Source organism: Caenorhabditis briggsae (genome assembly GCF_000004555.2).
Source record: "Caenorhabditis briggsae complete genome, chrX, whole genome shotgun sequence".
NCBI lineage: Eukaryota > Metazoa > Nematoda > Chromadorea > Rhabditida > Rhabditidae > Caenorhabditis > Caenorhabditis briggsae.
In genome coordinates this window covers 4,254,185-4,267,111 of record NC_013491.2, presented here as the reverse complement: position 1 = coordinate 4,267,111, position 12,927 = coordinate 4,254,185, and the positions used below count along the sequence as shown (strand labels likewise).

The 12,927-nt window shown below is 37.9% G+C and overlaps 1 protein-coding gene and 2 non-coding genes across 3 annotated transcripts; 2 read left to right on the top strand and 1 right to left on the bottom strand.

Annotated features, from left to right (window-relative positions):
* Positions 1-572: 572 nt before the first annotated feature.
* Cbr-tag-236 lies at positions 573-7,316 on the bottom strand (the record flags this gene model as incomplete). Its single annotated transcript, XM_002643813.1, has 11 exons — positions 573-713; positions 761-1,037; positions 1,525-1,922; positions 1,969-2,036; positions 2,135-2,241; positions 2,907-3,037; positions 3,085-3,268; positions 3,352-3,466; positions 3,588-3,682; positions 5,748-5,871; positions 7,127-7,316. 11 exons carry the CDS (start codon positions 7,314-7,316, stop codon positions 573-575), a joined length of 1,830 nt encoding a protein of 609 aa, XP_002643859.1.
* Positions 2,365-2,436, top strand: CBG28603. Its single transcript has one exon. It is a non-coding gene (tRNA).
* CBG29096 lies at positions 6,006-6,079 on the top strand. The gene has a single exon. It is a non-coding gene (tRNA).
* Positions 7,317-12,927: the final 5,611 nt, after the last annotated feature.

Below are 12,927 nucleotides of genomic sequence, written 5' to 3'. Positions count from 1 at the left end.
AAAACCAACAGAGAGCAAAAAAATGACAAGTCAAACATTCATTCATTTTACAGAAAACAAGCAAGGCAGCTTTTTTATACAAAAGGGAGAAAAAAGAGAATTTGTTTCGCTGTATGATTGGGGGGATAATCACCGAAGTAATAAGATGGGAAAATTGAATTTTGATACAAAAACAGTGTCATGTGGGAACGCTTGCTTTGTGTGTGGAAACGGCACGGTACTATTCATTATAGGGGTCAAAATAATGGCAAAATGAAAGAGAGAAGGTTGAAGGCTTAAGGAGTTTTTTTTTCCAATCTTAAGGCACAAATGATACGGAGCAATTTGGAAAGTGGCGAGAGGTTTTTTGAACAGTTTCAAAACGATAAAATGCAATTTTTCAAGGAAATATTATGACTTTAAGTGAAATTATGCGGGGGTGCGATAGACAAAAAGGGGGTTAGGAATGCAGAAAAAAAAGCTATCATATGAATTACGAACGTAGTCATAACGGGCAAGGTTTTGTTTTGCGAGAAAACTGAACAACTAGAATAAAACGAGCTCACGGAGCTCAACGAAACTTTTCAGATGAATCAATTGCTAGGCGATGATAGGAGATCCTTGATGAATCCACTCAGCGATTTGCTCATTTTGAGCTCCTGCACATTGTGTGTAATCTGAGTTCGGGCAGTGGTGCCACCAGGGTTGACGCGTTCATCGATTTCTTGGAAGATCTGGAATAAAATTTTGAGTTTCAAGCTGATTTGAATTTGATAGATACCTGTGAAAAACGCTTTTTCGAACGAGCCGATTCTCCATTGTATGGTCTCATGAATGGCTCAATATTGCGAAAAAGCTCAGCGCCGGTCAGAGTGTCTGGAAGGCGAGTCAGGAACTCTACACAGTCGTCGAAATCCATGTTGAGCAGCTTCGACTCGTACATTCGGAGAATTCCAAGAGCAGCTTTGAACAAGAATTCCTCCCCGTCGCGGAAGTAGACATCCCAGATACGGCAGGTGACGTCGAGAGGAAGAGATTTGGCGTACATGGCGAAGGTCCTGTAAAAGGTCGTGATTCATAATTGGATGCTCATAGTTGGGTCATGAGCTATTTCTCAGTATATGGGGTTTTGCATACCGTTCGCAAAGCTTCTAACATTACTGTAACGCCTACAGCAGTTTTAGAAATGAACTAACTTTCAAACCAATGCCATCATGATAGCATACCGTATTTCCTCTAATAGGAGTCCACCAAAACTGTCAACTTTGAGTTTAATTAACTCTATTCCTATAAGAAACATCGAAAATCTGTCAACTGATTAAACATTAGTTATTTAATGATAAACAAATCATCAGTTGAAAATTTTTTTGATATTTTTTGAAGGAATCGAGATAATTGAGCTCAAATGGAACAGGGTAGTCTTTTTCGAGCAAGTATGGTAGGTAACAAACTTGCCTGACCAATCGAAAAATTTAGATTCTATGGAGCTGTTGTAATGGGAGCTGTTGTAATGGGACCTTATAGACAAAGTAAGCTTAAACTCACCACTCAATCAAATAAAGATCCGGCCGAACATCCAACTTATCCAAATGCTGATGGAGAGCCGGAAGCTCTTGTTCTAAATATCTATCATACGCGATGAAGTACTCCGTCATCTGTGGCTGTTTCAGCCCAAAGAATGCAGATTGCAATGGACCATCCAACAAATTGGCAAAAGTCATGAACGCCGGGTACGGCTCCATTTGAATGAGCAACACCGCCGCAATGAATGTCATCGACTGCACATAGCCGATGTCTGGGCGAAGAATTGCATAGGCACTGAGTAGCTTCAGAAGATGATCATAGTATGGTCCGTCCTTCTGGAACATCCCAAGCGATGTGAAGGTTCTAGTGGCATCAAGATGGATTTGAGTAACTGATGTCTCTTTTCGATCTTCGCAGTTCTGAAAATCAGATTCTAAAAATTAAATCTCTTTACAGATCCCTCACTTTGCTCTGCTCTGCTAGCTGTTTTGCGATGTTCTCTTCCGCTTGCTCCATCAATCCATCGTAAAGTTCTGAAGTGACATTCATTAAATGATGGATTATGTATTCTCTTGGAATAACTTTACACACCCCCACCCACACAATCATAATGATGATGAACGAATCTCACCTTTTGTTATTCCAATCTCATTTCCAATTGCCAGGCACCACAACTCTCCACGAACTTTTGCAGGAACTCCTTGCCACCACAATTCACGGCATCGTTTGGAATCTTTCCTGAAACACGGGCATACATAGAAAAAATGACACAGCGTATGTGTTTTGCTTTCTATCTCTCGCTCATACCCGCGGCGACCACCAATGTCCTTGTCTTCCGCATGCACTTTTGGTCTCTCGCCAGCCTCATTGGCTCAGTGGCAGAGCGTCTGTCTAGTAAACAGAAGGTCGCTGGTTCGATTCCAGCATGAGGCACCGAACTTTTTTGTGATTTTTAGCCGCTGTTTTTTATTTGGAAGAGGTTTTAACATCCCTGTCATTTTTTAAATAAAGTTTCAATTGGAATATTTTTCAAGCATTCTCAGGAACTGTAACTTTCGAAAGTACGGTATGTCAAAGGCGCAAGCGGAAAATTTTCTTGAGAGTCTCTAAGGGAACTGCTTTCGGTTTTTGGCGTTTAGCAAAATTAGTTTTTTGTGCTTTTTTGATGATAACATTTCGAAAATCCGAAATTTTGTAATCTTTAGAATTGGAATACTCCGAAATTTTCGAGTCTTTATAAAATACAAATATTTCAAAGTTTCGAGTTTCTCAAAATCGGAATAATCAAAAATTAGGAAATGTTTACAATAGGCAAGTTCGAAATTTAGGAATTTTTGACATTCCGAAAAAAATTCGAAAGAAATCAAAATCCCTGGCCAACACTCTTGAATCCCAACACTTACATCTCTTCCCATTTTGGCAGTATCTGATCCATCCAAACCCTGCAATGAGCCGCCACCTGTTCCTCCAGCCGCTTTTGCTCGATTTTTGCTTGAACCCGCTCTTTTTCAGCTCGCTGCTCTTTTTTCTTTGCCTGAATACACATTCATTTCATTTTTCAAAAAATCTGCTTTATGTTACCTGCTCCAAAATATCCAGATACATTTGCTTGTGCTGTGCAGCTTCACCAGCTGATTTCGATGGAAGTCCACTGGGCCGACCTTCCAGAATCAGCCCAGTCGTGGCCATGACACCAGACTGTTTATTTCGACTTCCAAACATCTTCCACCCCTGCTTTTCCTCTTTGTTTCGAGAGAACAAGTTCCTGAAAACGACGACACTGTTGTTTTTAGGTCAAATGCGCAATGATCGAGGAAAGATGGCGCGGTTTGATAGTTGCCGACTTACTTGGGGAAATTGAAGAATCGAGACGACTTGGAAGAGGTTTCCGGTTTGGGTGGTGGCTCGTCAAAATCGGATAATTCCGATCGGCGATCCAGGGAAGAACGTTTCGAGTCGCTTTCTGAATTTGCCATTTTTCATTGAATAAGAAAACGATTTCCCCAGTTAAAAGGAGAAAAAGAGACATGATATGTTATGAGAATTGGGGAAAAAATGGAAAAACAAAAAAAAAAATGACTCACCGGTACACCCGATTCCAGAATCGTATTGATCTTGCTCACTAGAACTGGACGAACACGTATTCAGATTGAGGGAGCACAGTGGTTCATCGAGACATCTGCAAAAAAAAGGGAAAACATGAGAAATTCGTAGATTTTCTTTTTTTAGTTAATGTTGTTTAGTTTTGTCGTTTTCTTGGGGGGGGGGGGGGGGGAGACACCGCGTACGAAACGTATATCAATTGTGTTAGGCGGAAGTCAATAAAATAGGCAAAACTTGTTACCAGAAATCGAAATCTGCAGGAAGCTACAGTACCAAATGTGAAAAAAACAACATTTTTTACCAGTTTGGCCATTTTCAGAAGTCCCAGTTTGACCATTTTCAAAAGTCCCAGTTTGTTTTTTTCAAATTTTGCAGATGTATAACTGAACTAGATTAGAAGTTTTGTTTTCACGGAACTTTCTGGATACTCCTAGTTTTTTCCAAATTTGCCGACTTCTAAAAGACACCATTTTGGCGCATTTTGTATTGTAAACGTGATAAATCAGGTGTCTTTCAGAAATCATCAAATACTTGAAAACTAGGAATTTTCAAAAAATTCTGAAAATGCAATTTTCAATCTAGGTCTGTTCTACACGCTCCAAACTTTTCAACGTGCTTGGGACCTTAACAATCGAGCTCTAGGCTTCTGAAAATGGTCAAAGAGCCGAAAAACATTGAAAAGACGTTTTAAAGCATACTTGCAACGGGCCGGGCCGCGCGGGGTCGGGCTTATTTCTGAATTTTCAGGAAAAAATAGTTCTTTCACAAAAAAATTTGAAAAACATTTTTTGAATTTTCAAAATTTAATCCCGGGCCTTGATTTTGCAAGTAAGTTTTACAGATCTTATTGCCCGGTAGAGTATGAAAAATCGTTGAAAAATCTGTCTATGTTTGTTTTCTCAAAGACGTAAGAACAAAAAAATAGTTAGCGGAAGAAAAAGGTGGTCAGTTTCTTCTATTTCCCCTAGAAAATTGTGGTCGGTTTAGTTTGAAAATCGATGTTCTAGAAATTCGAAAAGAGAGTAACAGGAAAACAACAAAGTAGCAAAAACACAATTTTCGAAAGAGCGAGGTGGGCATATGAGAAGAAGATGCATAAATTATTATAGGCAAAAAAAAAATGGAAAATAGGATTTTCAAAGTGTTGGTCGGAAGGGCAGATCAATTGAAATCTGACGGACTGAGAAACAGACACATACACACACACACACACACACACACACACACACACACACACACCCAGATTCACAACTGGTTTCCCAACGCATCCTCATTGGATGTGTGGAGGCGCAATCGGTTTTTTTCCTGTGTCTTCGTGTAGAATAGAAAAAGAGGAACAGGCTGTGTTTTTCCTCGTTTTTTGTGACTTTGAACTTGACTCTTTGGAAATGAGTGAAAATGAGAAGAAAAAGGGCGAGCAATGAGATAGTCTCTTATTTGTCAAAATGAGTAAATAGAAAAAAAGAGTACATTTTTTTCAGTGTAAGGTTTTTAGTAGGAAAGAAGTTGTAGGAAGTTTTTGAGTCGAGGTAATCAATCCTGGATATTCATTAGAGTTGTGCATGCACACATTGGCTCACATATCTGCTCAAAAACAACTTTTTCCAGGATTATCCTTCTTTTTCCATCTCTTCCTGCTGTTTTTCTTTCGCCTCCAGGCTCTAGTCAGTTTTTTACTTAAAATTCTCTTGGTCCTTAAAACCTAAGGACCAAACAAAAAAATTCTAGCGGCCAAAATGACCGATTAGAGCCCATCTCCCTTTGTCTTATCCCAATGCTTTTCATCAATAAATGTTTTTAAATTTTCACCAAATGATCATAAGGAGTCAGTTGTGCCGAACCGAAAAACGTGATAGTACTTGAAACGGCTCACAAGGCACAAACGCCGACAAGAAAATTGGAACTCTGTTTTGTTTACTTTTGTACACTGGGAATTTTTCGATTCGAACGGCACGAACATCAAGTCTACCTCCTAATTTTGATCCCAAACCGCCTACACATTATATAAACTATTTAGAATTGTCTTCAAGCCTTCACTAGCCCCGGATAAAATTCTATTAGCAATGAAACAACTCTAGCAGACAAGGAACAAAAACTTTTTTTTCTTTTTTTTTCAGAGCTGAAAATAACAAAAAACTCACTTAGCTGCTGACGGCGCGAGGGCAGGTGTTCCATTGGCCGTTGTGATCCGACGGGCAAAGTTCAATTGGATTTGTGCCGATTCATATGAGCTGCGACGAATGTGACCGCGACGGAATTTGGTGTCTGCAACAAGGGTAGTGTGATTCTCTATGTGCCGTGTCGAGAGAAAAAAATGAGGGCGCGGGGGTTGTTTGGTTTGCTACTACACTTTGAGGGCGAGTCGCTCCTATAGAAGATAGTAGCGTTGAGGTTGTGTGGCCGCCATAGCTCAGTCGGTTAGAGCGTGGGTCTAATAAGCCCAAGGTCGCAGGTTCGACCCCTGCTGGCGGCAAACATTTTTGATTCTATTATTTTTTTTTTAGTTAGGCGGGGGTTCAAAAATTGTGTCTTTATAGGCAGAGTTACAGAAAGTGTATCTTGAAGACATCAGAAGACATCAGGCGGACGATGCTCCATACAAAATCTACGATATCTCCTAGACGACGTCATACTATTTAGGATAGAACAAAAAACAGAAAATATTTTTTTCTGAAATTAACGGTTCTAGAAATGTCTTGCCAGTGTTCGAAAACCAGGAATTCTAAAGAGAATATACCAGAAATCTATTTTTTTTCGAATTTTCAAAATTTTCAAAGAAACCGTTATCCTCAATTTTGAAATCTTCCGCTAGCTTAGAAATGGATCTATTATCATTTTCAAAGATTGTCTTTCATCTAATACAAGCCCTCCAAAATCGTTCACTTTAAACTCAATTATCTCGATTGTTGTAAAAAATATAACAAATTTGTCAACTGATAAATTATTAATCATAATAGAACCAAGATTTTATCAGTTGACTAATTTTCGTTATCTTTCAAAGGAATCGAGATAATTGAGCTCAAAGTTTACCATTTGGGTCTTCTTCTATTGAAGGAAATATAGTAATAGTTGTCAAATTTTCTCGAAATTTCAAAAAATCCGTAATCTACGGATTTTTCTAATTCTGAAATCCTGCTTCTATGTCTAATGGGCGTTTCCCTGGAAAATTTTCTAATTCTTTTTGCCTTTTTACACAGGTACTCATCTTCAAAAACAAAAGAACACTAATGTTTGTTTTCCAATTTCCGATTACGGTATCTCTATTACACAAATATACAATAAGGAATTCAAAAGGTCATCTTCTCCCAAAATAGGCATCTTCAAATCAAAATGAACATTAGTCTCCGCATAGTGTTAAAAAAACACAGTCTGTCGACAAGACCACTCAATCAAACATCTTGTTATTGTTATTTAACAAGTGTCCTTTTCGTTTTCTCCAATTTACACTTCCTTGTTAATATATTAGTTCATATTCCCGATAATCCAACCTTCCTAATCTCAAATCAAAATCAAAACTAACCTTGTGTGGTTGAAGAAGGCGATCCGGTTCCAGGACATCCCAGAGACGGCGTCCGGTCCAGACTTTTTGTGTCTGTATTGTAGGAAAGAGGCAGATTCTCCACAACTGTCGCCAGGGAGCTGCTCTGCGAGCAACTTCTGCCCGCCAGTTTTCTGTCTGAAATTGATATCAAATAGGGAGTAGGTACCATTGAGCTGAGAATAAGTGGAGAACAAAGAAGTAGGGAACGAGGTGCAAAAAAAGAGGGCGTGGCCTAGAAGAGATTGCTGGTCAAGTGAGAAATAAAATGGGCGGAGCGTGAATGGAGTAACTCCCGGGAGAGAGGCAAACACCAACAGAAGAAGGTGATATGGGTGCGAAAATACAAAAATTCGCGCGAACAATTTTTTGGAGGGCATTGTGAGTAAAGGTTGTATCATGTAGACACATTTCATCTTACGCAGGCGGAAACAAAAAGAATGTGAAGAAGAGAGAAAAGATAAAAGATATTAGAAGGTGTTGAAAGAAGAAAAAAAAAAGAAAAACTGATGAAAAAAGCGTGAAGAATCAGATACAGGAATGGAATGTTAGAAGAGGAGAAAGAACAAAAAATTTTTTGATAAAATGACAATAGTTTCATTGTTCAGAGTAGACCGTTTTTTAGGGGAATTGGGGAAAAAATTCCAAAGGTTCTGGGTTAAATGACTAAGATTTATTATTTGGTCAAGTGAGGTCTATTTCTGAAACAGTTTCTTTTTGAGGGCGTTGACACACGTGAGTCACTGAAAAAAATTCACAAACATTTTTTAATTGAATTTCAGGACCAAATGAACAAAAGAATGAGAAAAAAGAGAAAGAGGAAAATAGCAAAAAACCAAAAAAGCGTTCTAAAAAGATAATTACTGTTAAGGGTTGTTTTCGAGTCACAAATTTTAATGATCCCCACAAACCGTTGGTTTTTGCTGTGTGAAAAAAAAGAAAATGGAAGAAAGTTGAGAAGGGCAAAGGTGACCCTGAAGAAGGACAAAGACTAGGGGAGCACGGGGATAACTAATGAATGCGGGATAGAAAGTTGAAGACGAAGAATCATTGGTAGAGTTGTTGCAAAGTTGATTGGATGAGGGCACACTTTTTGAATTGTACTTCGATGTGTATAGGAAAAAAGTGAGAAAAAAAGAAAAAGTGACACATAATCCTTGTCGCAGAAGCTCCTCGACATCATTTTTTTCTTTCCATTTTTAAAATTAAATATGACCAAAAAAGAAAAAAAAAGAGAAAAAAAAGAACAACTGCCTCGATTTTTGGTTCTTCAAGTGGAGCAGAACTAATGAAAAATTTAAATTCGAGAAAAAAATTGACTTCAAAGTTTTTTTTGGAATAGTGAGAACCATTCCCATGAAGAACTCATTTTCCCAGTGCTTCATGTTTCTTTCCATTTATTTCAGATGGCTCTTTGGGAACGAGAATGGCACGAGGAAGAAGTTTTTTTTTGAGAGGAACGTGGAAAAAAATGAGAAGATGGAGGGAAAAAATGCGGGAGGTGGAAGATGGATGAAAACAACATGTTGACCAAGTGCAATGAGAGAAAAAACTACGAAAAAGAGAATCTTGACTTGTTTAAAACATAGAACATATAGGATGTCTAAGGAATAGTGTGATAATAAAGGATCGACACAATCGACATTCAACAATTCGACAAAGCTATTTGTCGACGAAAATCGAAATACTCGTTGTCGATTTTTGTCGACTTTAAGTCGGCGAAAATCGACGAGAATCTATTTCTGTCAATTTTGCGTAGACTTAAAATCGACAAAAAAAACGACAAAAGTAGACAAAAGTCGACGAAAAATCGACTTTTTCGGATTTCCGTTGAACTCGTGGTAGCCTAGAAAACTCAATTTGCACCGCTTTGAAATGACCTAAAACGTACCAGGAAAATATTTGACAATTCTCAGGCCGTTTTGAAGTGGTGGCCAAAAAAAAATACTCGTGAATGGGAAGTGCTATTGATACGATTTTTGAGAAAACTGAGAAAGAATCAAAAACCATAGAAAAACTCCACAATTTTCAGGACCCATTTTCAGATGGAAGATTTAGTAAAAGGCTTCGAAACGACAAAATTCTGAAATGGAGAGTGAAGAATAGTCGATTTGTGGCGCGAAAATATGAAACATATGTTCGCAAATCTCTGTCAGAGAGAATCAATTCACGAAAAATCCAAAAGAAAAAAATATGCTAATAAAACAGATTTTGGGCTGAATATTCTTATGAAAGAAGTTCTAAAAAACCGAAAAACGGATTCTTTGAAAATTTATCAGCATAACAGACGAGTAAATTTAAAATATATGTGTGCAAATTTCTGCAAAAATCGATTCAAGATCAGATCTAACATATGTTCACAACATGTGGAACGATCTTGCTAAATATAAGCTAAATTTTCTTATATTGAATTTGTCTACGGGTTCCAACAAGCAAACTAACTAGAAAAGCAACCACCAATGACCAAAAAGGTTTTGATAAAAACTGAAGCTAGACCTATTTATGACACAAAAAAAAACGAAAAAATAAGCGGAGAAAGTGTTAAAACTAGCAATTAAATGAGAAAGTGATAGGCTATCAAAAGAAATTAAAATCAGACGTCGTCACTTGTACATAAAAAGAGAAACATGGGTAGCAAAAAGCGGAAGAACGAAGAAAAGAAGAAAAAAAGCAAAATGAAAGAGATACAAACAAAGAAAAGCAAGCCGCGCACACACATATACACTGGCCTTCTCATAATTAGCATACGCGCAATATAAACAGCCACTGGTCAGTCGGATAACAGACAGACAGTACCATAGAGACGCAGGTAGTGGAGAGAGAAACAGAGAGAAAGTGCATTGCTAAGGTCTCCATTTGTTTTCATGCAAATCGATATATGCTATAGGGGGGGGGGGGGGGGGCAACCAAATGACCAGAGTGTGGACATCGTTTTGGGTGGCCGTTGTAGTTGGGAGGGGACGGGTGTAGCGGGGTGAAGGGAGGCACGGACATCATAGAGATAGAAAGGGAGAGAGATGAAAAAGAAAGAAAGAGAGAGGGAATGACGAGTATTCTCTCTCTCCCCCTTTCTGCAGTAGTAGCTGCACCAATACAATAGAGAGTATGTTAAATGAGGAGGTGGGTGGGTAACGGATTTTGCGACTGGCTCGTACTCAAGGATAAACAGAATGGCTGTATTGCGCGTGGAGAACCACTCATCGGTGTTACTTTGCACGTAGAAAAAAGTGACTGCGCAACGGAACGGGTGAGAACAAAGATTGGAGTCTTTGCTCTGACCAATAGGACAATTTTCGAAGAAAGGTTATTTTGAAATCAGGAAGAAATTTGAAATACAGTACCCCAAAAGAAAATATACATCTTTCAACTGGTCAAAAGAGTTTGGATTTTGAGACGAAGTTTCTTAAAACAAATATTCCTCTTCTTTTGTTCTTGCTCCATGTACATCGACATTTAACCCTTGGGAATCCAATTGGTTGTCATTTTGTTGCATTCCGAAATGAAGAACAAATTGAAAGACGGATTTGAATTGTCTAGTCAGTTAAGTCACTGTTTTCTATTTGAAATATCAGATATGCAAACAGAGGTACCGTAATAAAAGAATCATCATAATAGTACTATAATATAATCACCCCCAGCCTGCCTTCAAATTTTGAAGCAAATTCATTTCCGTTCCTGTAAATGATATCAAACATTGCACGTATTTGGTGGACTTCTATTACCAGAGCGAATACGGTATCATCCAATTGATCTTTGAACATGACGCGGTGATTATGAAATAGATCATAAATCGAATAAAGCTCAGACTTATCTGAAAATCTAGACTTTATCCCATAATGGATCTCGTATCAAATTACCAGTCCGACGTTTCCAGATAGAATCAGCCAGCGACACTCTCAAAATCTGATTACCGCTAATCTGCAAAATGAGCAACTGAGGGATTATGATCCATGGAAATGAAAAAGGCAATACTTAAAAAAAACTGACAGTCCTTAAAGAACAAATAGCGACTGTCAAAATGAAAATTGCCGCTCTAAAAGAATGCCTTTGAAGCCGTCAAGTTTGACCTCATACATCTCATTTTCTGTAGAATATATCAAAAAGAGGTCCACTGATAAAATGTTTGTGGTATAATGATAAATAATTTATCAGTTGACAACTTTTTTATATCTTTGTCAGGAACCAAAAAAAGGAGCTTAAAGTTGAAACCTAGGAGTGTTCTATTACATGTTTTACTATTTAAAAAATGGGTGTTTTTTCAAGACATCAAAATTGGAATACAGAATGCAACTTTTTCAATGATTCAATACAATTCTCCCAACTTTTAAGTTTTTTACCGTAACCGAGGGAGCAAAGAACAAAAAAAACTATCAGGATTAAAATCTGTACACCTGTCAGACTCTTGAACTTGGACGCGGTGAATATAAAAGGGATTGTAAATCGAAGCCAGCTGGTGCTCATGACAGTTATCTGATTGTGAAACAAAAAATGACACTTATCTGATTGTAAAATTAGTATCAAATAAAATGTCTAATTTACGACGTGTCTAGACTTGATCAGACAAAATTTATTCGGACCATATGTTTATTACGTGAAGTTAAAGGTGGGGGACATGAAAAAATAATGTTCTCGAAATTCCGTTCAAAGATGCCCCTCGAGGAATTGAACTTGTGAGGGCGATGATTGAGGGTGCGGCGCCGCTACCGACTGAGCCACGCGGGCAAAGAGAAATCGCACGCCCGATTGCATGCATAAAGGCGAGGACGACAGCTGTACGCAGAGTGACATTAAGCGTTGTACACCGTGACGGTAGAATGCATACTCTAGCTACGAAAAAACTACGAAAAATCTCCTGTCCCCCCACCTTTAAATACTGGCGGATTACGGTAGAGACAACTCCAACTTTGAAGAATTTCCGAAGGGGATTAAAAAGAGATCACTCTTTGAACCTTGTAAAGCACTAACCGCCCTAATCAATCATCCTTCTGGGAATTAGGGTGTTCAACTCAAGAAGAAAGGATTAGCAATTGTCAAAATATGAGGAATAAAACGAAATCCTCAGAAACCACATTCCAATGCGAAAAACCAAAGTTTTACTTTTTGCAGATGTTGCAGATTTACGATGAGCAAGGAATTTCAATTAACACCACAAATCAAATTTTTTTTTGTAGTTAATCGAATTTTCCTTGCCATCTATCACGAAAAAAAAACAATTCGAGATTTAGAGACATCGGTGTCTACAAGAATAAAACAAAAACTGGTAACACTGTGGAGTAAACATGATTCTATTTAGGAATGCAAAAAATCTTGATTCCAAAAAAATTAATCAAAATTCCGAAATGGAATACTTAGGTATTCTTCACAAAATTCATAATGCGCAAATGCTCTTCAATTGAAAACAAGTAGTGCAGATTTTTCCAACATTTCAAATGTTGATAGATTTCGTTTATTCCAAAACAACAGTAGAATTTTCTCTGATTTTCAAACTTGAGATCACTTATCTTGGCTGCTGTAATAAAAATTGAGAATTAGTCAACTGACAAAATTATGTTGCTATTATAATAAAAGTTTTGTCAGTTGACCACTTTTTGATGTCTTTCACAGAAAATGAGATATATGGGATGAAATTGACGATGCGGGGGTTCTTATTGAGCGCTTAAAGTATCTCTGAGAAAAAGTATTATTTTGTTTTGCTAAACGATCCTATCATGAGCATATTGAAAGATAATAAGCTCTTACATGTATTCAGCAAACTTCCAATCGGCTGGAATTGATATAAACGA